Source organism: Dendrobates tinctorius, unplaced genomic scaffold (assembly GCF_039654945.1).
Source record: "Dendrobates tinctorius isolate UK_male_01 unplaced genomic scaffold, ASM3965494v1 ptg000341l, whole genome shotgun sequence".
Lineage (NCBI taxonomy): Eukaryota > Metazoa > Chordata > Amphibia > Anura > Dendrobatidae > Dendrobates > Dendrobates tinctorius.
Genome location: NW_027362007.1, coordinates 2,302,250 through 2,328,198, shown reverse-complemented (window position 1 = coordinate 2,328,198; position 25,949 = coordinate 2,302,250). Strand labels below are relative to the sequence as shown.

Genomic DNA, 25,949 nt, shown 5'->3' with positions numbered 1-25,949 from the left:
ACTGTACAGGCATTGAGACTATAGATTCTTTACTGTACAGGCAGTGAGACTATAGATTCTTTACTTTACAGGCAGTGAGACTATAGATTCTTAACTATACAAGCAGTGAGACTATGGATTATTTACTGTACAGGCATTGAGACTATAGATTATTTACTGTACAGGCATTGAGACTATAGATTCTTTACTGTACAGGCAGTGAGACTATAGATTCTTTACTGTACAGGCAGTGAGACTATAGATTCTTTACTGTACGGGCAGTGAGACTATAGATTCTTTACTGTACAGGCAGTGAGACTATAGATTCTTTACTATACAATACAAGCAGTGAGATGATAGATTCTTTATAAGAAGTGAGACTATGGATTCTTTACTGTACAGGCATTGAGACTATAGATTATTTACAGTATAGGCATTGAGACTATAGATTATTTACTGTACAGGCAGTGAGACTATGGATTATTTGCTGCATTAGTAAGGATTATATGGATTCTTTACTGTACAAGCAGTGAGACTATCATTTATGGCATGAGCAGTGAAACTATGGATTCTTTACTGTACAAGCAGTGAGAATATGGATTATTTATGCTACAAGTAGTGACATTATGGCTTCTTTGCTGTATAAGCAACCAAACTATGGCACGCTCTATTATGATGTTGTGATGATTAATTTACTGCACAGGGTCAAGGAGGGTTGGGATGCCATTCTGAAAAATGTAATATCATAGGTTATGGGTACTAGACTTCTGGAGATGGGATGCTGAACCAGAGAACTAGTCTGATTGCCATATGAATTTGGGAAGGAATATTTACTCTAATATTGGGTACTTGCCCTCTGCCTCAGAGGGGTTTTGTCTTCCCCTGAATGGTAGGAATATAGTGTCGACCAGAAGAACCGGAGTCTGTGCTAAACCTTACAAAGTATGACGTACATATCCATGCAAGACAAAAACATGTACATAAGTTGTGGTTGGGCGATAGCTGCATTTTTCGATGTTTGATGCCATTTACGTTTTTTCATCGTACATTTTCATCAATGTTTATATTTAAAAGAAATAGAAAACATTAATTTATTTGTGATGAGCAAACAACTTTGCTTTATTCTCCAATGCATAGAATGAAAGGATAAGTGATTTATTAGAATCAATTCATCCAATTTATTAATCTACGAAATGCAAAACATTTTTTTTTCTCCTTTTTTAAATTTAAATAATATTATTGGCACTTATTTTATGTTTTTATTCTATTTACTATAATGTTAGCTTTTTTATTCTATATAAAAAATTGATTTATAAATGTTTTTTGTCCGCAAGTTAGACATACATTGTTACTACTTACTTGTTTGATTCAGGGAGTTTTAGTCCAGGTACTCATGGCTTCCCAGTCCCATAGACATGACCTAAGAGACTAAGAGGAGTCTCTCCTGTGAACCATCTGATTGTCACTGCGCCGATCTCTCCCCTTTATAGTCTAGAGGAAAAATAGGATCGTTCTTCTCCAGATAATTGTCAGCTGCCAATAAAGATCTAGTGTTCAGCATCTGCGCTCTGGACGGATACATTCCCCAGGATCTGACAAAAGCCAAAGAATGTTACAAGCATGAAGTTCCTACCTGTGCCAGGCGGAATCTCTCCATCATGAAAATGTAGAACTACTTGAAAAAAATGTTAAAAAACTTCAAATGTAAAATTCCTCCTCCCCAGTGTCTCAGTGCTAATGCTGCTCTTCTTGGTCTTTGATTACAAGCTGCTAAAACGTGACCAGTGCAGACAATTAGTAACCTGTTGTATATGAAAGTGTTCATATACCGTACAACTGACATCCTGAACGCCATTGTTGAAAGGTGATGATGCCAGTAATGGCAGAATAGTGAGCGCAGCTCTGGAGTATAATACAGGATGTAACTCAGGATCAGCATTTTTTCCAGGAATAGGAAGTGATAGATGACCTGTTCACTGAAAGGGAACTTTTTTTACCTTACCATGTGACTTTTACATTTAATTTGCACCCACATCCTCTTTCCTTTAGGACAGTGTTCCCCAACTCCAGTCTCAAGAGCCACCAACAGGTCGTGTTTTCAGGATTTCCCTAAAAATTGCACAGGTGAGATCTGCTCACATGCACAGGCAATAATTCCACCACCTGGGCAATACTAAGGAAATCCTTAAAACCTGTCCTGTTGGTGGCTCTTGAGGACTGGAGTTTGGGAACACTGCTTTAGGACATTAAAGAGCCGGAGAACAATGGGAGTTTAAAGAATAAAACATGGTCTTTATTTCCATATACAAAAGGATAAAATTATATCACACATACATAGACAATGAATTAAGTGTGTACACCAATATCGGAACATGTGATATCGCGCTCACCATAGATAATAACCCCAGTGGGTTTCTCCCCTCGAGAAAGCTAAACGCTGGTTGGCGAAACGCGCGTCGGGGTTTCCCGGGTCATGGTGGTAGCGCTCCTGGATGTGAGTATCATTGTCGCCCCCTGTCCTGTTCATTTCATTGTTTCCCATTTTGAGCATTCATCTGCACATGGTGGCCGCCTACTTGAAGTAGGACCTTAGAGGCTATATGGATAGCCGGCTTTAGTCATGGCATCATTGAGATTCATATGGGGTTTTATGCTTTGAGTCCAGGGCATGGGGGATTGGTAAAGGGTGATTAACCCCCTGGGGAGTGGTCAAGTGCACTTATAGGGTGTGTGTACACCCGGTGTCAATATTATGATAAATCTGGTATTGGTTATACTGCTTTAGGACATTGCAGCTTCTGCTTGTCTGTAATCTACTTATCACATTTACTACTTCAGCCTATGACTCAGTTTTTTACATTTGTTTTGCACTTTCCTTTTCTGCTTTTCTTCATTTTCCTCTGCACTTTCCTCTTCAGTGATTTCATCCCTTTCCTTTCCCTTTTCCTGGTTTCTTTGTTTTCTTTTGCACTTTTCTCTTTTCTGGTTTCTTCCTTTTCCTTTGCACTTTCCTCGGTTCATCCCTTTCCTTTCCTTTCCCTGGTTTCTCGCTTTTCCTTTGCACTTTTTTCCTGGTTTCATCCTTTCCTTTCCCTGGTTTCTTTCTTTTTCCTTTGCACTTTCCTCTTTCCTGGGTTCATCCCTTTCCTTTCCCTGGTTTCTCTCTTTTTCTTTGCACCTTCATCTTTCCTGGTTTCATCCCTTTCCTTTCCCTTTCCTGGTTTCTCTCTTTTCCTTTGCTCTTTCTGCTTTCCTGGTTTCATCCTTTCCTTTCCCTGGTTTCTCTCTTTTCCTTTGCACTTTCATCTTTCCTGGTTTCATCTCTTTCCTTTCCCATTCCCTGGTTTCTCTCTTTTCCTATGCTCTTTCATATTTCCTGGTTTCATCCCTTTCCTTTCCCTGGTTTCTCTCTTTTCCTTTGCTCTTTCTTCTTTCCTGGTTTCATCCTTTCCTTCTCTGGTTTCTCTCTTTTCCTTCGTACTTTCTTCTTTCCTGGTTTCATCCCTTTCCTTTCCTTGGTTTCTTTCTTTTCCTTTGCTCTTTCATCTTTCCTGGTTTCAGCCCTTTCCCTGGTTTCTCTCTTTTCCTTTGCACTTTCTTCTTTCCTGGTTTCATTCTTTCCTTTGCACTTTCTTCTTTCCTGGTTTCATCCCTTTCCTTGGTTTCTTTCTTTTCCTTTGCTCTTTCATCTTTCCTGGTTTCATCCCTTTCCTTTCCCTTTCCTGGTTTCTCTCTTTTCCTTTGCTCTTTCTGCTTTCCTGGTTTCATCTTTACACTTTCCCTGGTTTCTCTCTTTTCCTTTGCACTTTCATCTTTCCTGGTTTCATCTCTTTCCTTTCCCATTCCCTGGTTTCTCTCTTTTCCTTTGCTCTTTCATCTTTCCTGGTTTCATCCTTTCCTTTCCCTGGTTTCTCTCATTTCCTTTGCACTTTCCTCTTTCCTGGTTTCATCCCTTTCCTTTCCCATTCCCTGGTTTCTCTCTTTTCCTTTGCACTTTCCTCTTTCCTGGGTTCATCCCTTTCCTTTCCCTGGTTTCTCTCTTTTTCTTTGCTCTTTCATATTTCCTGGTTTCATCCCTTTCCTTTCCCTGGTTTCTCTCTTTTCCTTTGCTCTTTCTTCTTTCCTGGTTTCATCCTTTCCTTCCCTGGTTTCTCTCTTTTCCTACGTACTTTCTTATTTCCTGGTTTCATCCCTTTCCTTTCCTTGGTTTCTTTCTTTTCCTTTGCTCTTTCATCTTTCCTGGTTTCAGCCCTTTCCCTGGTTTCTCTCTTTTCCTTTGCACTTTCTTCTTTCCTGGTTTCATCCTTTCCTTTCCTTGGTTTCTTTCTTTTCCTTTGCTCTTTCATCTTTCCTGGTTTCAGCCCTTTCCCTGGTTTCTCTCTTTTCCTTTGCACTTTCTTCTTTCCTGGTTTCATCCTTTCCTTTGCACTTTCTTCTTTCCTGGTTTCATCCTTTCCTTTCCTTGGTTTCTTTCTTTTCCTTTGCACTTTCTTCTTTCCTGGTTTCATCCTTTCCTTTGCACTTTCTTCTTTCCTGGTTTCATCCTTTCCTTTCCTTGGTTTCTTTCTTTTCCTTTGCTCTTTCATCTTTCCTGGTTTCATCCCTTTCCTTTCCTTGGTTTCTTTCTTTTCCTTTGCTCTTTCATCTTTCTTGGTTTCAGCCCTTTCCCTGGTTTCTCTCTTTTCCTTTGCACTTTCTTCTTTCCTGGTTTCATCCTTTCCTTTCCTTTGTTTCTTTCTTTTCCTTTGCTCTTTCATCTTTCCTGGTTTCAACCCTTTCCCTGGTTTCTCTCTTTTCCTTTGCACTTTCTTCTTTCCTGGTTTCATCCTTTCCTTTGCACTTTCTTCTTTCCTGGTTTCATCCCTTTCCTTTCCTTGGTTTCTTTCTTTTCCTTTGCTCTTTCATCTTCCCTGGTTTCATCCCTTTCCTTTCCCTTTCCTGGTTTCTCTCTTTTCCTTTGCTCTTTCTGCTTTCCTGGTTTCATCTTTTCACTTTCCCTGGTTTCTCTCTTTTCCTTTGCACTTTCTTCTTTCCTGGCTTCATCTCTTTCCTTTCCCATTCCCTGGTTTTTCTCTTTTTCTTTGCTCTTTCATCTTTCCTGGTTTCATCCTTTCCTTTCCCTGGTTTCTCGCTTTTCCTTTACACTTTCCTCTTTCCTGGTTTCATCCTTTCCTTTCCCTGGTTTCTCTCTTTTCCTTTGCACTTTTTTCTTTCCTGGTTTCATCCTTTCCTTTGCACTTTCTTCTATCCTGGCTTCATCCCTTTCCTTACCTTGGTTTCTTTCTTTTCCTTTGCTCTTTCATCTTTCCTGGTTTTAGCCCTTTCCCTGGTTTCTCTCTTTTCCTTTGCACTTTCTTCTTTCCTGGTTTCATCCCTTTTCTTTCCTTGGTTTCTTTCTTTTCCTTTGCTCTTTCATCTTTCCTGGTTTCAGCCCTTTCCCTGGTTTCTCTCTTTTCCTTTGCACTTTCTTCTTTCCTGGTTTCATCCCTTTCCCATTCCCTGGTTTTTCTCTTTTTCTTTGCTCTTTCATCTTTCCTGGTTTCATCCTTTCCTTTCCCTGGTTTCTCTCTTTTCCTTTGCACTTTTTTCTTTCCTGGTTTCATCCTTTCCTTTGCACTTTCTTCTATCCTGGTTTCATCCCTTTCCTTTCCTTGGTTTCTTTCTTTTCCTTTGCTCTTTCATCTTTCCTGGTTTCAGCCCTTTCCCTGGTTTCTCTCTTTTCCTTTGCACTTTCTTCTTTCCTGGTTTCATCCTTTCCTTTGCACTTTCTTTTTTCCTGGTTTCATCCTTTCCCTTTCCTGGTTTCTCTCTTTTCCATTGCACTTTCTTTCCTGGTTTCATCCTCTTTCCCTGGTTTCTCTCTTTTCCTTTGCACTTTCCGCTTTCCTGGTTTCATCCTTTCCCTATCCTGGTTTCTCTCTTTTCCTTTGAACTTTCTTCTTTCCTGGTTTCATCCTTTCCCTTTGCACTTTCATCCTCTTTCCCTGGTTTCTCTCTTTTCCTTTGCATTTCTTCTTTCCTGGTTTCATTTTTTCCTTTCCCTAGTTTCTCTCTTTTCCTTTGCACTTCTTTCCTGGTTTCATTCTTTCCTTTCCCTGGTTTCTCTCTTTTCCTTTGCACTTTCCTCTTTCCTTTCCTTGGTTTCTCTCTTTTCCTTCGCATTTCTTCTTTCCTGGTTTCATCCTTTCCTTCCCTGGTTTCATCCCTTTCCTTTCCTTGGTTTCATTCTTTTCCTTTGCTCTTTCATCTTTCCTGGTTTCAGCCCTTTCCCTGGTTTCTCTTTTCCTTTGCACTTTCTTTCCTGGTTTCATCCTTTCCTTTGCACTTACAACTTTCCTGGTTTCATCCTTTCCCTGGTTTCTTTCTTTTCCTTTTCATTTTCGGCTTTCCTGGTTTCATCCTTTCCCTTTCATGATTTCTCTCTTTTACTTTGCACTTTCTTCTTTCCTGGTTTCATCCTTTCCCTTGTTTCTTTCTTTTCCTTTGCAGTTTCCTGGTTTCATCCTCTTTCCCTGGTTTCTCTCTTTTCCTTTTCATTTTCGGCTTTCCTGCTTTCATCCTTTCCCTTTCCTGGTTTCTCTCTTTTCCTTTGAAATTTCTTCTTTCCTGGTTTCATCCTTTCCCTGGTTTCTTTTCCTTTGCACTTTCATCCTCTTTCCTTGGTTTCTCTTTTCCTTTGCATTTCTTCTTTCCTGGTTTCATTTTTTCCTTTCTCTAGTGTCTCTCTTTTCCTTTGCACTTTCTTCTTTCCTCGTTTCATTTTTTCCTTTCCCTAGTTTCTTTCTTTTCCATTGCACTTTCTTCTTTCCTGGTTTCATTTTTTCCTTTCCCTGGTTTCTCTCTTTTCCTTTGCACTTTCCTCTTTCCTTTGTACTTTCCTTTCCTTTCCCTGGTTTCTCTCTTTTCCTTTGCACTTTCCTCTCCTTGGTTTCTCTCTTTTCCTTCGCATTTCTTCTTTCCTGGTTTAATTTTTTCCTTTCCCTAGTTACTCTTTTCTTTTGCACTTTCTTCTTTCCTGGTTTCATTATTTCTGTTCCCTGGTTTCTCTCTTTTCCTTTTCACTTTCCTTTCCCTGGTTTCTCTCTTTTCCTTTTCACTTTCCTCTTTCCTTTACCTGGTTTCTCTCTTTTCCTTTTCACTTTCCTTTCCCTGGTTTCTATCTTTTCCTTTTCACTTTCCTCTCCCTGGTTTCTCTTTTCCTTTGCATTTCTTCTTTCCTGGTTTCATTTTTTCCTTTCTCTATTTTCTCTCTTTTCCTTTGCACTTTCTTCTTTCCTGGTTTCAATTTTTCCTATTCCTAGTTTCTCTCTTTTCCTTTGCACTTTTTTGTTTCCTGGTTTCATTCTTTCCTTTCCCTGGTTTCTCTCTTTTCCTTTGCACTTTCCTCTTTCCTTTCCTTGGTTTCTCTCTTTTCCTTTGCACTTTCTTCTTTTCTGGTTTCATTCTTTCCTTTCCCTGGTTTCTCTTTTCCTTTGCACTTTCCTTTCCTTTCCCTGGTTTCTCTCTTTTCTTTTGCACTTTCCTCTTTCCTTTCCTTGGTTTCTCTCTTTTCCTTCGCATTTCTTCTTTCCTGGTTTCATTCTTTCCTTTCCCTAGTTACTCTCTTTTCCTTTTCACTTTCCTCTTTCCTTTCCCTGGTTTCTCTCTTTTCCTTTGCACTTTCCTCTTTCCTTTCCCTGGTTTCTCTCTTTTCCTTTGCACTTTCCTCTTTCCTTTCCCTGGTTTCTCTCTTTTCCTTTGCACTTTCCACTTTCCTTTCCTTGGTTTCTCTCTTTTCCTCCGCATTTCTTCTTTCCTGGTTTAATTTTTTCCTTTCCCTAGTTTCTCTCTTTTCCTTTGCACTTTCTTCTTTCCTGTATAAATAAAAAAAGAGAAATTAATCCAGCTCACCGCACTGCCTTGCTGGTAGGATCCAGATCCTGCGCACGGATTTGACTAGGCAGTCAATCAATAATAGGAAAGAAAAAAGAAGTTCCAGCGCCAGGAATGGAAAATTAAAAATCCATTTTATTGTGCCATTGCATATTAAAATTCCAGCAGGTACAGCATATCTGTCGGATATGCTGTACCTGCTGGAATTTTAATATGCAATGGCACAATAAAATGGATTTTTAATTTTCCATTCCTGGCGCTGGAACTTCTTTTTTCTTTCCTATTCTTCTTATCTGGTTTCACTCTTTCCTTTCCCTGGTTTCTCTCTTTTCCTTTGCACTTTCCGCTACATGATTTCCAAATATAACCAAGTTTATAAAGAAAAAATAAAAACAATTTTAATGATGAAAGTTTTTCTTTAGAATGACATAACAGACATCATCTAGAATGTATCAATTTACCTCTCTGAAATGCATAACTGGAAACGATAAGAAGCTGTGGTCTGTGTGAATCAGATTGTCTGTAAGTGACTAATAAATGTAATCTTCCCAGATGATCTTACTGAGGAAAAACACAATATTATTGCCGTCGGTAACCTGATCTATCATTCAGGCCAAATGTATAAAACTAGCAGATGAATCTAGAATCTGCGCCATTCAGGAGACAGGGAGTTTGTATTTCAGCGCAGGTTGTCTATACATGTTACTATCTACATGAGAATGGGCCAGAAATAGAATTCACTTAGTCCGAGCAGCGAGTGATGGCGAATCTGATAGAAATGCAGGAATGAGGGACGTCTTTCTCTCTCCCAGAGAAACCGGAGCGGGTATATTCAGCTCATCCCGGACAGTTATTTTGTAACAACTTTTAATTAGATCTTACGTTTCTTCCTTTCTTAAGTGAAGAAGAATGAAACCTTCTGGTAAACATTGTATCATAGTCAGATCTCGTGGGTCTCATCTATGTCTTCGGACCAATTTTTGATAGTATTTTTATATTATTTTTTTTATAATCCAAATCGGATTATTATCAGCGATCGTCGGATGTTGCTTCTCCTATTAAAAAGTGAAGAAATGTCAGAGTTGATGCAAATCGATTCCTATTCTTGGAGCAACATCCCATGTGCATCATGCCCGCCAATCAAAACAAGAGCCGCGGATGCCCGGATGTGGGAGGCGATTGTCAGGGCTTCCAACCAGCAGCCACAGATTACTGACGGGGGCGATACACCGGGTCCTGCAAATTAATTTGCACCGCCTCTTATTCTGGGTAAACTTTTTTTCAGCCCCAAACCTTCCAGTACAATTGAACGGATAGTTTGTGAATGATTAGATATGTGAAAGCAAGACCCCACTCATATTATAGAAGTTCAGATTTGGATATGAATATAAGTCTTCCCTCTAAACAGTCTGCAGGCCGAAGAAAAAGACGACGACTGATGGGACACATTTTATCATCTTTATTGCATTAATTTTCAGATATAGAGAGAAATATAAATCCTAAGCACCACAAGTGACCAGAGGTGGAAGGAAGGAGAAAGGAAGGAAGGGAAAGGAAGAGAAGAAAAATAAAGGGGAGGAAAGGAAGGAAAGGGAGTATTTGCTAGTGCACAAGTATCATCCGCAGCCAAGCAACAAGAACACAACAGTCCATGCTGTAATCATCAAACCACCAATGGCATCACCCGGAAAGAGAAGAGGCACGATGGGTGGCCCTATTCTTATATGGGAGCACTGGGAATGTCACCATTATTATGGGAGCAATGAGCTTCACTTTCTTGCGGGCATTATAACTGTCCCTATTATGGTGGTACTGTGGTTAATTGTTCTAGAGACACTATAGCAGTCACTGTTATTAGGGTTCTGAGGATGTCACAGTTATGGGGCACTATGCAGTCACTGTTATTAGGATATCACCGTTATAGGGGCACTATGCAGTCACTGTTATTAGGGTACTGAGGATGTCACAGTAATGGGGGCACTATACAGTCACTGTTATTAGGGTACTGAGGATATCACAGTAATCTGGGCACTATGCAGTCACTGTTATTAGGGTTCTGAGGATATCACAGTAATCTGGGCACTATACAGTCACTGTTATTAGGGTTCTGAGGATATCACAGTAATCTGGGCACTATACAGTCACTGTTATTAGGGTTCTGAGGATATCACAGTAATCTGGGCACTATGCAGTCAGTTATTAGGGTTCTGAGTATATCACAGTTATGGGGGCACTATGCAGTCACTGTTATTAGGGTACTGAGGATATCACAGTAATCTGGGCACTATGCAGTCACTGTTATTAGGGTTCTGAGGATATCAGTAATCGGGGCACTATGCAGTCACTGTTATTAGAGTTCTGAGGATATCACAGTTATGGGGGCACTATGCAGTCACTGTTATTAGGATATCACCGTTATAGGGGCACTATGCAGTCACTGTTATTAGGGTACTGAGGATGTCACAGTAATGGGGGCACTATACAGTCACTGTTATTAGGGTACTGAGGATATCACAGTAATCTGGGCACTATGCAGTCACTGTTATTAGGGTTCTGAGGATATCACAGTAATCTGGGCACTATACAGTCACTGTTATTAGGGTTCTGAGGATATCACAGTAATCTGGGCACTATGCAGTCACTGTTATTAGGATACTGAGGATATCACAGTAATCTGGGCACTAAGCAGTCAGTTATTAGGGTTCTGAGTATATCACAGTTATGGGGGCACTATGCAGTCACTGTTATTAGGGTACTGAGGATATCACAGTAATCTGGGCACTATGCAGTCACTGTTATTAGGGTTCTGAGGATATCAGTAATCGGGCACTATGCAGTCACTGTTAGTAGAGTTCTGAGGATATCACAGTTATGGGGGCTCTATGCAGTCACTGTTATTAGGGTACTGAGGATGTCACAGTTATGGGGGCAGTATGTATTCACTGTTATTAGGGTATTGAGGATATCACAGTTATGGGGGCACTATGCAGTCACTGTTATTAGGGTACTGAGGATGTCACATGTATGGGGGCACTATATAGTCACTGTTATTAGGGTACTGAGGATGTCACAGTTATGGGAGCAGTATGAAGTCACAGTTATGAGGGCACTATGCAGTCACTGTTATTAGGGTACTGAGGATGTCACATGTATGGGGGCACTATGCAGTCACTGTTATTAGGGTACTGAGGATGTCACAGTTATGGGAGCACTGTGAAGTCACAGTTATTAGGGTACTGAGGATTTCAAAGTTATGAGGGCACTATGCAGTCACTTATTAGGGTACTGAGGATGTCACAGGTATGGGAACACTATGCAGTCACTGTTATTAGGGTACTGAGGATATCACAGTTAAGGGGGCACTATGCAGTCAGTTATTTATGGTACTGAGGAAGTCACATATATGGAGGCACTATGCAGTCACAGCTATTAGGGTACTGAGGATGTCACATGTATGGGAACACTATGCAGTCACTGTTATTAGGGTACTGAGGATATCACAGTTATGGGGGCACTATGCAGTCACTGTTATTAGGGTACTGAGGATGTCACAGTTATGGGAACACTATGCAGTCACTGTTATTAGGGTACTGAGGATATCACAGTTAAGGGGGCACTATGCAGTCACTGTTATTTATGGTACTGAGGAAGTCACATATATGGAGGCACTATGCAGTCACAGCTATTAGGGTACTGAGGATGTCACATGTATGGGAACACTATGCAGTCACTGTTATTAGGGTACTGAGGATATCACAGTTATGGGGGCACTATGCAGTCACTGTTATAAGGGTACTGAGGATGTCACAGTTATGGGAACACTATGCAGTCACTGTTATTAGGGTACTGAGGATGTAACAGTTATGGGAACTCTATGCAGTCACTGTTATTGGGGTACTGAGGATGTCACAGTTCTGGGGCACTATGAAGTCACTGTTATTAGGATATCACCATTATAGGGGCACTATGCAGTCACTGTTATTAGGGTACTGAGGATGTCACAGTTATGGGAACACTATGCAGTCACTGTTATTAGGGTACTGAGGATGTCACAGTTATGGGGCATTATGCAGTCACTTATTAGGGTACTGAGGATGTCACAGTTATGGGGACACTATGCAGTCACTGTTAAATATTTGTGGGTGTGGTCTACATTTAAGGGGTGGAGTTTTGGTAAAATCACTGCATTTTCTAGAAGTTGGTTAGTTTAGAGACCGTTCGAAACACAGGGGGATGGAAAGGGGAGAAATAATACTACCCCCTCCTCCTAACACACGTTATATATTCTTCGTCTCCCTTTCTTTCTCTTCCAGCCTCACTTGCTCTTTCTTTGGTCTCTCAGGAGTCGGGAGTAGTCGATCATCCCCAGCAGATTCTTGTTGTAGTGAGACATGATGTGATAAATCTCCTCATCCAGCACAATATTACACAGCTTCACCACAGATCTGAACTCCGGGAGGCTGAGGAGGCCGGATCCATCCTTGTCCATCTTCAGACAGGACTGGAGAAGATTCCTCCACTCTGCGCTGGAGATCTATAGGGATCAGGAAGACATTTTATCAGGACAGTGACAGGATGAGATATAGTCTCCGCTCATACAGCAAATAACACACAATCCTACTGCCTGTACATTAAAGAATCCATACATTGTGCATAGAATTATCAGACGTGAGGATTGAGCAGGGTATATGTGTATATACACTGGGTGTATCGCTACTATATGAGCTCCCTTCACATATTATGTGGCGAATTCTCAGCAGTGCGGATGTCACCAGATCATCATTATCTGCAGATTTCCTGCCTCCACCTGTATAAAGCTGAATGTGGATGGTATGAAGCAGATCAGGTGATGTCTAATTGTGTAATCAGGGGCTATGGCCTCAGGGTGTACTGAATTATTAGCAGTTTGTTCTCCTCAGGCAAAATGGGTCAAAAAAGAGACTTCTCGTCTCTGAGACATCCCAGATTGCTTCCAGTATACAGAGGATGCAGATCCCAGAACCAGCAACACAGACACACGGCCGAGGTGAGGAGGCCGAGCCCGACCACCACTGAGCAAGACACAAAAGTACAAGGTGTTCAGAGTGATGCACTGGGACATGATGCCTAGCAGTACAGGCTTGAGTTTATAACTCAGAGCGGTAACGGGCCAGGAGGGAACAGAGAACATGAGACAAAGAGAGTGCCCCAGGAAGGCGTTCCAAGGCATCAGCAAGCTGAGAAGCTAAGTACTAGCCATACTGACAATCTAGTTCCCTTAAGAGGTTTAGAGTAGGACTGTCAATAACTGGACTGTTGTAGTGTGCTGGGTTGTGGTGAAGGCGGATAAACTAGTGGAGACAGAAACCTAGCGAGTTAAGAGAAAGCAGGGGAGACTGTTGTGAGTTCATTTTCCCCTTCACCATTGAGGTCTGATGAACTCCCTCTTCTGGTGAAGGAAGGTAGTGAGGCTGATTACCAAGCACCTGGGTATGATGATGATGACTGGGTGACGGGAATTGCTGACTGGATATAAGGCAGCCGATGCCCTTCTGCCTTGCTGGTGATCTCTCTGAGGGATTCTAGGAGACCAGTCTGATTCCTGCTCCTCAAAAGCTAAGTTTTCTGCACTGCTTTTTGCATTTGTGTTTTGTTTTGTTTTGCCTTGTTTTTCTGAATTTCTGCGATTCCCTGCTGGGGTGAGTTGAATTCCTTTTTGCTCTGTCTTCAGAAAATACCCGAGTGCTGAATTAGTCTTTTTAAAGCCTAGCGTCTTCAGGGCCTTTTTCCCTTTTCCCTATCAGCCTGTTGGCCCTTGTTTTGATAGGGTTTTTGGCGGATAGCAGACAGCAGCTTTCCTATCTTGCTATCTGTGTGAGTGTTTTTTCATCTTGCTTCACCGTCATTATATGTTGGGGGCTGCCTATTGCTTTGGGGTCTGCTCTGGGGCAGTTTAGATTTCCCTTTCTGTCTTTAGGCTATGTAGTTCTCCGGCAGTGATCGAGGGGTGTAGGGCACCGTAGGAACCCCCCATGGCTACTGCTAGTTGTTGTTGATAGGTTCAGGGGTCTGCAATCCGATAGCTGCCAACGTCTCTGGTTTTCTGGACTTAGCTAGTATTTCTGTTTTTGCCTCCTACGGTGACTCATTCATAACAGAATCACCAGCCATACCGCAGGTCCTAGGGTACTCAATAGCAGGAAAGAATTGTTAAAAAAAAAAAAAAAAAGGGTGTACATTCTTTCCTCTATATCTCTGAGGCCGTAGGGGGAATTTTTTTTTTCTCTCAATGGAGATAAAGCAATTGTCTGATCGTGTGGAGCAGCTCGCTGCGGAAGTGCGGGGAATTTCCGCCTACCTTGCTCATTCACATGCTGCTGAACCAAAGATCCCTACTCCTGATGTGTTTTTTAGGGATCGGTCTAAATTTTTGAATTTCAAAAATAATTGTAAATTATTTTTTGCCTTGAAGCCTAACTCGTCAGGGAGCTCCGTGCAGCAGGTTAAAATTGTCATCTCTTTGCTGCGTGGCGATCCCCAGGATTGGGCGTTTTCTTTGAAACCAGATGATCCTATTCCGACTAATGTGAACGCATTTTTTCAAGCCTTGGGGTTGTTATATGACGAACCTAATGCTATTGATCAGGCTGAAAAGACCCTGTTGGCATTGAGCCAGGGTCGAGATTCTGCAGAATTGTACTGTCAAAAATTCCAAAAGTGGGCGGTCCTTACTACCTGGAATGATAATGCCTTGGCAGCTCTCTTTCGGAATGGTTTGTCAGAAGCCGTAAAAGATACTATGGTGGGATTCCCTGTTCCCTCTGGTCTTGACGATTCTATGTTATTAGCCATTCAGGTTGATCGGCATTTACGTGAACGCAGGACTGCACAAGAGGTGTTGCCACCTGTTGAACAAGTGTCTGAACCTATGCAATGTGATAGAGTTTTGTCCAGGGAGCAGCGTCAGGAGTTCAGAAGGCGTAATAAGCTGTGTTTTTTTTATGGAGATGCCTCGCATATTATTTCTGTCTGTCCTAAACGAGAGAAACGTTTTGCACACACGTTTTCTGTGGGTGGTGTTCAATCTAAGTTTCTTCTGGCAATTACTCTGATCTGCTCCCTGTCCACATTTTCTGCCAAAGCTTTTGTGGATTCGGGAGCAGCCCTGAACCTAATGGACTTGGATTTTGCTAAACGTTGTGGATTTCCGATGACACCTCTGCGGACGCCTATCCCTTTGAGAGGGATTGATGCCACTCCTTTGGCGAAAAATAAACCTCAGTTTTGGACCCAGGAGGTAATGCGGGTCGCCCCAGACCATCAAGAAAATTGCAGATTTTTGGTGTTGCATAATTTGCATGATACCATTGTTCTGGGGTTTCCCTGGTTGCAATTCATAATCCAGTTTTGGATTGGAAATCTGTGTCTGTGGTGAGTTGGGGTTGTCGGTGTGCCCTTAGTGAGGCTCCGTTTTTTTCCACCTCTCCTCAGTCGCATGATGTTCCTGACTATTTGGCGGACTTTTATGATGTATTTAGTGAGAATGAGTCTGCGTCTTTGCCTCCTCATAGGAGTTATGACTGTGCATTTGAACTGAGCCCAGGGTGTAAATTTCCCAAGGGTCGGCTCTTCAATTTATCTGTACCCGAGCACGATGCTATGTGATCCTATATTAAGGAGGCGTTGGAGAAGGGTCATATTAGACCATCCTCTTCACCCCTAGGTGCTGGGTTTTTTTTCGTGGCCAAAAAGGATGGTTCATTAAGGCCTTGTATTATCGTGCCCTCAACAAAATTACTATTAAATATCAGTATCCGTTACCCCTGATTTTGGATCTATTCTCCAGAGTTAAAGGTGCTTGCTGGTTTACTAAGCTTGACCTCAGGGGGGCGTATAATCTTATCCGCATTAAGAACGGGGATGATTGGAAGACGGCGTTTAATACTCCGGAGGGACATTTTGAGTACCTGGTGATGCCTTTTGGGCTCACTAATGCCCCTTCTGTCTTCCAGTACTTCATGAACGACATTTTCCGAGACTTTGTGGATAAATTTTTGATTATCTAACTGGATGATATTTTGATCTTCTCCAAGGATTGGGATTCTCATGTGGAACATGTTCGGACTGTGTTCCGGATCTTGAGGGAGAATTCCCTGTATGTCAAAGGATCGAAATGCCTTTTTGGAGTACAGAGGATTTCTTTTTTGGGATTTATTTTGTCTCCGTCAACTATTGAAATGGACCCGGCCAAGGTACAGGCCATTTATGATTGGGTTCAGCCCACTTCTTTGAAGGCCCTGCAGAAGTTTTTGGGTTTTGCTAATTTTTATCGGAAATTTATAGCAAAATTTTCTAGTATTGCCAAGCCATTGACTGATCTGACTAAGAAGGGTGCTGATGTGTTGAATTGGTCTCCGGAGGCTGTTTCTTCCTTTCAGGAGCTGAAGCGAAGATTCATTTCTGCCCCGGTTTTGCGGCAACCTGATGTCTCACTCCCTTTCCAGGTAGAGGTGGACGCTTCTGAGATTGGTGCAGGAGCTGTTTTGTCCCAAAAGGATCCTGTAACATCTAAAATGAATCCCTGTGCTTTCTTTTCCCGAAAGTTCTCTCCATCTGAACGTAATTATGATGTGGGGAATCGGGAACTGTTAGCTATGAAATGGGCATTTGAGGAGTGGAGACATTGGTTGGAGGGAGCTAAACATCAAGTCGTGGTCCTCATTGACCACAAGAATTTGATTTACCTGGAGTCGGCCAAACGCTTGAACCCTAGACAGGCTAGGTGGGCCTTGTTTTTTACACGTTTTGATTTTGTGGTCTCTTTTCTTCCTGGCACTAAGAATGTCAAGGCTGACGCTCTCTCTAGGAGCTTCTTTGCTGATTCTCCTGTGGTGACCAAGCCTGCTACCATCTTAGGCGAAGGGGTAGTTCTTTCTGCCATCTCGCCCGATTTGAGACGTGCTCTGGAAGAGTTCCAGGAGGACAAACCTGAGCGTTGTCCCAGGGGAAAGTTGTATGCTCCTGACCAGTGGAAGAAGAGGGTGATGTCTGAAGTTCATTGCTCTGCATTGGCTGGTCATCCAGGTATTTTTGGTACTAGAGATCTGGTGAGTCGGTCTTTTTGGTGGCCCGCCTTGTCTCATGATGTCAGGAATTTTGTGCAGTCCTGTGGGACTTGCTCCCGGTCTAAACCTTGTTCTCGCTCTAGTGGGTTGTTGATGCCTTTGCCGGTCCCCAGGAGGCCATGGACCCATATTTCAATGGATTTCATCTCTGATATGCCTGTCTCTCAGAGAATGACTGTTATTTGGATGATTTGTGATAGGTTCTCTAATGGTTCATCTTGTACCACTCCCTAAGTTGCCATCTTCCTCTGAGATGGTGCCCCTGTTTTTGCAACAGGTGGTTCGCTTGCACGGGATTCCTGAGAACATTGTATCTGACAGAGGAGTTCAGTTTGTGTCTAGATTTTGGAGGACTTTCTGTTCCAAGCTGGGAATTCAGTTGTCCTTCTCCTCTGCTTTTCACCCTCAGACCAATGGGCAGACGGAGAGAACAAACTAGACCTTGGAGTCGTATTTGAGATGTTTTATTTCCACTGATCAGGATGATTGGGTTTCATTGTTGCCCTTGGCCGAATTTGCTTTAAATAATAGAGCTAGTTCTGCCACTTTGATGTCACCTTTTTTTTGTAACTTTGGGTTTCATCCTCGATTTTCTTCAGGGCAGGTGGAGCCTTCTGCCTGCCCAGGTGTTGACACGGTGGTGGAGAGAATGCACCAGATCTGGGACCAAGTGGTGGATAAGTTATCTCTCTCCCAGGAAAAGGCCCAACGGTTTTCCAACCGACATAGGACCATTGGTCCCCAGTTTAAGGTTGGTGATATGGTTTGGTTATCATCAAAAAATATCGCTATGAAGGTGGCTTCTCCTAAGTTTAAGCCTAGATTTATTGGACCTTACAAGATTTTGGAGATTATTAATCCGGTCTCTTTTCGTTTGGCTCATCCTGTCACATTTAAAATCCATAATGTGTTTCATAAGTCCTTGTTGAAGAGGTTTGTTGAACCAGTAGTTCCTGGGGTGGCACCTCCGGACCCTGTATTGGTTGAAGGAAACATGGAATATGAGGTAGAGAAGATACTGGATTCCCGTCTGGCTAGACGGAGACTCCAGTATTTGGTTAAGTGGAAGGGTTATGGTCAGGAGGATAATTCCTGGGTCTCTGCCTCTGATATTCATGCCAAAAGATTGGTGCGTGCCTTTCATCGGGCTCACCCTGATCGCCCTGGTGGCGTGGATGAGGGTTCGGTGACCCCTCCTCAAGGGGGAGGTACTGTTGTGAGTTCATTTTCCCCTTCACCATTGAGGTCTGATGAACTCCCTCTTCTGGTGAAGGAAGGTAGTGAGGCTGATTACCAAGCACCTGGGTATGATGATGAGGACTGGGTGACGGGAATTGCTGACTGGATATAAGGCAGCCGACGCCCTTCTGCCTTGCTGGTGATCTCTTTGAGGGATTCTAGGAGACCAGTCTGATTCCTGTTCCTCAAAAGCTAAGTTTTCTGCACTGCTTTTTGCATTTGTGTTTTGTTTTGCCTTGTTTTTCGGAATTTCTGCCATTCCCTGCTGGGGTGAGTTGAATTCCTTTTTGCTCTGTCTTCAGAAAATACCTGAGTGCTGATATAGTCTTTTTGAACTGGCTACGTCGATGGTGCCGTCAGCAATGATTTGGATTTCTGGATCACGGAGTGAACTACTTATATGATGGACTACTTGCTAGAGATGGGGTGCACCTTACGAAGACTGGAAAGCATGTATTTGGAAGTCGCCTTGCTACACTTGTAAGGAGAGCTTTAAACTAGAACAACATGGGAAGGGAAGCAAAAGACCAGAAAAAGCCATACACCTGACAAATGCTATTGAGAACTCTGCTATTAGAAGTGGAAAGGAAGAACAAAGACGAAAGAATCTAATTAATAAAAATATTGGAGAAAGAGAAACCAATCACAAACTAAAATGTTTCTATACTAATGCACAAAGCATGGGCAACAAACAAGGAGAATTGGAACTACTAACACAGGAAAAGAAATATGATGTAATTGGAATCACTGAAACTTGGTGGGACAATACACATGATTGGAATACAAGACTAGAAGGATACAACTTATTTGCAAGAAACAGACTTGATAAACGAGGAGGGGGTGTCGCATTGTATGTTCGAAACGCGTATATCTGCACAGAGATTGAAGCTTCAGAGACTGGGAGTTCTGTGGAAACTGTTTGGGTAAGAATACAAGGACAGAACAATGGAAAGGACACCATTGTAGGCATTTACTACAGGCCGCCTGTGCAAGCCGAAGATATAGATGAACTCTTTATGCATCAGATGGCCAAGTTCTCCAAAAAATATGACATAGTTGTCATGGGAGATTTCAACTATCCAGACATTTGTTGGGAATCTCTCTCAGGCAAAACTAACAGGTCAAGGAAATTCTTATCCTCTCTTGCTGACAACTTTATCTTCCAAAAGGTAGGGGAGAAAACAAGGGGAACTGCTACCTTGGATCTAATCCTTATAAACAGGGAGGAAATGGTTGAGGAGGTAAAAGTGGCTGGGACCCTAGGAGGTAGCGACCATGCTATTTTAGAATTTTGGATAACTAGAGGTGGAAGACCTGTGAAGACTCAGACGTCAAGGTTAGATTTCAGAAAGGCAGATTTTAAGGGATTCAGAAAGAGAATTGGAGGGATCCAATGGCTGGATATCCTTAAAGACAAAAATGTCCAGGAAGGATGGGAAATCTTGAAAAATGAAATTCTCAAAGCACAGTTGTTAACAATTCCGAAAAGAGGGAAGAATAGGAAGCATTTAAGGAAACCAGGATGGATGAACACAGAACTTAAGCACATGCTAAAAAGGAAGAAAAAAATGTTTATAAAATGGAAAGAGGGAGGCATATCTAAAGAAGAATATAATGCTGTCTGCAGAACCTGCAGGGCACAAATCAGATTATCTAAAGCTGAAAATGAACTGAGGCTTGCAAGAGATGTCAAAAGCAATAATAAAGGATTTTGGGGATATGTCAAAAGTAAAAGAAAAGTCAAAGATGCTATAGGATTTTTACAGGATGAAAATGATGAAATGGTAAGACAGGATGTTGAGAAGGCTGAACTTTTAAATTCCTATTTTGCATATGTTTTCTCTCAGAAAGGAAATGCAACATCAACTGTTATTCACTGTCCTATTAAGGGAATAGAAGAATCCAGGATATCTATAAACAGAAAGATAGTGAGGAAACACTTAGCTAACCTAAATGAATTCAAGTCTCCAGGTCCAGATGAATTACACCCCAGAGTACTGAAGGAGATAGCAGAAGAAATTTTTGAACCCCTCTCCATAATCTTTGAAAATTATTGGAGAACAGGAGAAGTGCCAGAAGACTGGAGAAGAGCAAATGTTGTTCCTATCTTCAAAAAGGGGAAGAAGGTGGACCCAGGCAACTATAGGCCGGTGAGTCTGACTTCTATACCAGGAAAGATCTTTGAACAAATTATTAAACAACATGTATGTCAATACCTGGATAAGAATGAAGTGATTAAACAGAGTCAGCATGGGTTTCTAACTAATAAGTCATGTCAGACTAACTTAATTTCCTTCTATGACGGTATCACTGATTGGGTGGATCAAGGAAATGCTGTAGATATAGTATATCTTGACTTCAGCAAAGCATTTGACAAAGTCTCTCATACAATCCTTATTGAAAAAATGACTAAGTATGGAATGGACAAGGCAACTGTTAGGTGGATTCATAACTGGCTTAGTGATCGGACCCAAAGAGTGGTCGTAAATGGCTGCACATCCAGTTGGAAGAATGTCTCAAGTGGGGTACCACAGGGCTCTGTCCTGGGCCCTGTATTGTTCAACATCTTTATCAATGATTTAGATGAAGGAATTGAGGGTAAACTGATTAAATTTGCTGATGACACAAAGCTAGGAGGGATAGCTAATACTAGAGAAGAGAGAGAGAGGATTCAAAAAGATTTAAATAAACTGGAGAAGTGGGCAGCAACTAACAGAATGGTTTTTAACAGGGAGAAATGCAAAGTACTACATCTGGGCAATAAAAATGAAAAAAGCATATATAGAATGGGAGGAATAGGGCTAAGTGACAGCACATGTGAAAAAGACTTGGGTATACTAATAGATCACAGACTGAATATGAGTCAACAGTGTGATGCAGCAGCAAAAAAGGCAAATGCAATTCTAGGATGTATTAACAGAAGCATACAGTCTAGATCACGTGAAGTCATTATTTCCCTCTACTCCTCTTTGGTCAGACCTCATCTGGAATATTGTGTCCAGTTTTGGGCACCACATTTTAAAAAAGACATCAACAAACTGGAGCAAGTTCAGAAAAGAGCGACCAGAATGGTGACCGGTCTGCAAACCCTGTCTTATGAGGAAAGGTTGCAGGATTTGGGAATGTTTAGTTTGCAAAAGAGAAGACTGAGAGGAGACTTAATAGCTGTCTACAAATATCTAAAGGGCTGTCACATTGTAGAAGGATCAACTTTATTCTCATTTGCACAAGGAAAGACTAGAAGCAATGGGATGAAACTGAATGGGAAGAGACACAGATTAGATATTAGAAAAAACTTTTTGACAGTTAGAGTGATCAATGAGTGGAACAGGCTGCCACGAGAAGTGGTGAGTTCTCCTTCAATGGAAGTCTTCAAACAGAGGCTGGACAGACATCTGACTGGGATGATTTAGCGAATCCTGCTTTGAGCAGGGGGTTGGACCAGATGGCCCAGGAGGTCCCTTCCAACTCTACGATTCTATGATTCTATGATTCTATGAAGCCTAGCGTCTTCAGGGCCTTTTTCCCTATCAGCCTGTTGGCCCTTGTTTTGATAGGGTTTTTGGCGGATTGCAGACAGCAGCTTTCCTATCCTGTCCTATTTAGTTAGCTTGGGCCCCATCATTTGCTCAGCCTATCTTTCTATCTGTGTGAGTGTTTTTTCATCTTGCTTCACCATCATTATATGTTTGTTGGCTGCCTATTGCTTTGGGGTCTGCTCTGGGGCAGTTTAGATTTCCCTTTCTGTCTTTAGGCTATGTAGTTCTCCGGCTGTGATCGAGGGGTCTAGGGCACCGTAGGAACCCCCCACGGCTACTGCTAGTTGTTGTTGATAGGTTCAGGGGTCTGCAATCCGATAGCTGCCAACTTCTCTGGTTTTCTGGACTTAGCTAGTATTTCTGTTTTTGCCTCCTACGGTGACTCATTCATAACAGGAGACGGTGTGTGAAAATGCTCCATATTGTGAAGCAAACGTTCATTAAGCTGTGCACCAGCTGTCTTTTTCTATATAATCCCCAGACCCCACTCAGTTATCGCTCTTTAAAAAGTGTACTTTTCACTGGTGGTCTCCCTCAATAAAGTCTTCAACATTTGGTCTTGGCCATCTAAAGTCGTCGGTAACATGCGATGTGACCTGAAAAGCGTAGCTCCCCCATAGACGAAATCCACACGTCCTGCCAGGACCCTCACTTTCATGTTATGTGCCGGGGCTAAGAGATTACTATCTCGCCCACAGTTACCTCCCCATCTCACATTATAGTATCACCACTGAGGAGAAGGGCGGCCATATTACTATATATTACTATATCACACTGAGGAGAAGGGCGGCCATATTACTATATATATTACTATATCACACTGAGGAGAAGGGTGGCCATATTACTATATCACACTGAAGAGAAGGGCGGCCATATTACCATCACACTGAGGACAAGGGCGGCTATATTACTATATCACACTGAGGAGAAGGCCGGCCATATTATCATATATATCACACTGAGGAGAAGGGCGGCCATATTACTATATAGATATTACTATATCACCACTGAGGAGAAGGGCGGCCATATCACTATATATATATTACTATATCACACTGAGGAGAAGGGCGGCCATACTATTATATGTATTACTATATCATCACTGAGGAGAAGGGGGCCATATTACTATATATATTACTATATCACCACTGAGGAGAAGGGCGGCCATATTACTATATATATACTACTATATCACACAGAGAAGGGCGACCATATGACTATATATATTACTATATCACACTGAGGAGAAGGGCGGCTATATTACTATATCACACTGAAGAGAAGGGCGGCCATATTACCATATCACACTGAGGACAAGGGTGGCTATATTACTATATCACACTGAGAAGAAGGGCGGCCATATTACTATATAGATATTACTATATCACCACTGAGGAGAAGGGTGGCTATATTACTATATATATTACTATAACACACTGAGGAGAAGGGCGGCCATATTACTATATATATTACTATATCACCGCTGAGGAGAAGGGCGGCCATATCACTATATATATTATTATATCACACTGAGGAGAAGGGCGGCCATATTACTATATATATTACTATATCACACTGAGGAGAAGGGCGGCCATATTACTATATATATTACTATATCACACTGAGGAGAAGGGCGGCCATATTACTATATATATATTACTATAACACACTGAGGAGAAGGGCAGCCATATTACTATATATATTACTATATCACACTGAGGAGAAGGGCGGCCATATTACTATATATATATTACTATATCACACTGAGGAGAAGGGCGGCCATATTACTATATATATTACTATATCACACTGAGGAGAAGGGCGGCCATATTACTATATATATTACTATATCACACTGAGGAGAAGGGCGGCCATATTACTATATATATTACTATATCACACTGAGGAGAAGGGCAGCCATATTACTATATATATTACTATATCACACTGAGGAGAAGGGTGGCCATATTACTATATATATTACTATATTACACTGAGGAGAAGGGCGGCCATATTAGTATATATATTACTATATCACACTGAGGAGAAGGGCGGCCATATTACTATATATATTACTATATCACACTGAGGAGAAGGGTGGCCATATTACTATATCACACTGAAGAGAAGGGCGGCCATATTACCATATCACACTGAGGACAAGGGCGGCTGTATTACTATATCACACTGAGGAGAAGGCCGGCCATATTATCATATATATTACTATATCACACTGAGGAGAAGGGCGACCATATTACTATATAGATATTACTATATCACCGCTGAGGAGAAGGGCGGCCATATCACTATATATATATTACTATATCACACTGAGGAGAAGGGCGGCCATACTATTATATGTAATACTATATCATCACTGAGGAGAAGGGGTGGCCATATTACTATATCACACTGAGGACAAGGGTGGCTATATTACTATATCACACTGAGAAGAAGGGCGGCCATATTACTATATAGATATTACTATATCACCACTGAGGAGAAGGGTGGCTATATTACTATATATATTACTATAACACACTGAGGAGAAGGGCGGCCATATTACTATATATATTACTATATCACCGCTGAGGAGAAGGGCGGCCATATCACTATATATATTATTATATCACACTGAGGAGAAGGGCGGCCATATTACTATATATATTACTATATCACACTGAGGAGAAGGGCGGCCATATTACTATATATATTACTATATCACACTGAGGAGAAGGGCGGCCATATTACTATATATATATTACTATAACACACTGAGGAGAAGGGCGGCCATATTACTATATATATTACTATATCACACTGAGGAGAAGGGCGGCCATATTACTATATATATATTACTATATCACACTGAGGAGAAGGGCGGCCATATTACTATATATATTACTATATCACACTGAGGAGAAGGGCGGCCATATTACTATATATATTACTATATCACACTGAGGAGAAGGGCGGCCATATTACTATATATATTACTATATCACACTGAGGAGAAGGGCAGCCATATTACTATATATATTACTATATCACACTGAGGAGAAGGGTGGCCATATTACTATATATATTACTATATTACACTGAGGAGAAGGGCGGCCATATTAGTATATATATTACTATATCACACTGAGGAGAAGGGCGGCCATATTACTATATATATTACTATATCACACTGAGGAGAAGGGCGACCATATTACTATATATATATATATTACTATATCACACTGAGGAGAAGGGCGGCCATATTACTATATATATTACTATATCACACTGAGGAGAAGGGCGGCCATATTACTATATAGATATTACTATATCACCGCTGAGGAGAAGGGCGGCCATATCACTATATATATATTACTATATCACACTGAGGAGAAGGGTGGCCATACTATTATATGTATTACTATATCATCACTGAGGAGAAGGGGTGGCCATATTACTATATATATACTACTATATCACACAGAGAAGGGCGACCATATGACTATATTTATTACTATATCACACTGAGGAGAAGGGCGGCCATATTACCATATCACACTGAGGACAAGGGCGGCTATATTACTATATCACACTGAGAAGAAGGGCGGCCATATTACTATATAGATATTACTATATCACCACTGAGGAGAAGGGCGGCCATATCACTATATATATTATTATATCACACTGAGGAGAAGGACGGCCATATCACTATATATTATTTTATCACACTGAGAAGGGCGGCCATATTACTATATCGCACTGAGGAGAAGGGCGGCCATATTACTATATAGATATTACTATATCACCACTGAGGAGAAGGGCGGCCATATCACTATATATATTATTATATCACACTGAGGAGAAGGACGGCCATATCACTATATATTATTTTATCACACTGAGAAGGGCGGCCATATTACTATATCGCACTGAGGAGAAGGGGGCCATATTACTATATATATTACTATATCACCACTGAGGAGAAGGGCGGCCATATTACTATATATATACTACTATATCACACAGAGAAGGGCGACCATATGACTATATATATTACTATATCACACTGAGGAGAAGGGCGGCTATATTACTATATCACACTGAAGAGAAGGGCGGCCATATTACCATATCACACTGAGGACAAGGGTGGCTATATTACTATATCACACTGAGAAGAAGGGCGGCCATATTACTATATAGATATTACTATATC

General features: G+C 41.5%; 1 protein-coding gene across 1 annotated transcript in view; it reads right to left on the bottom strand.

Moving 5' to 3' along the window:
* Window positions 1–9,295: 9,295 nt before the first annotated feature.
* The window catches only part of LOC141074879 (EF-hand calcium-binding domain-containing protein 6-like), an 87,555-nt gene continuing 70,901 nt past the window's right edge, over window positions 9,296–25,949 (bottom strand). The window contains exon 17 of the mRNA XM_073562188.1: window positions 9,296–12,385. Coding sequence (XP_073418289.1) covers window positions 12,167–12,385 — 219 coding nt within the window. The 3' untranslated portion in view covers window positions 9,296–12,166. The remainder of the gene's footprint in view (window positions 12,386–25,949) is intronic.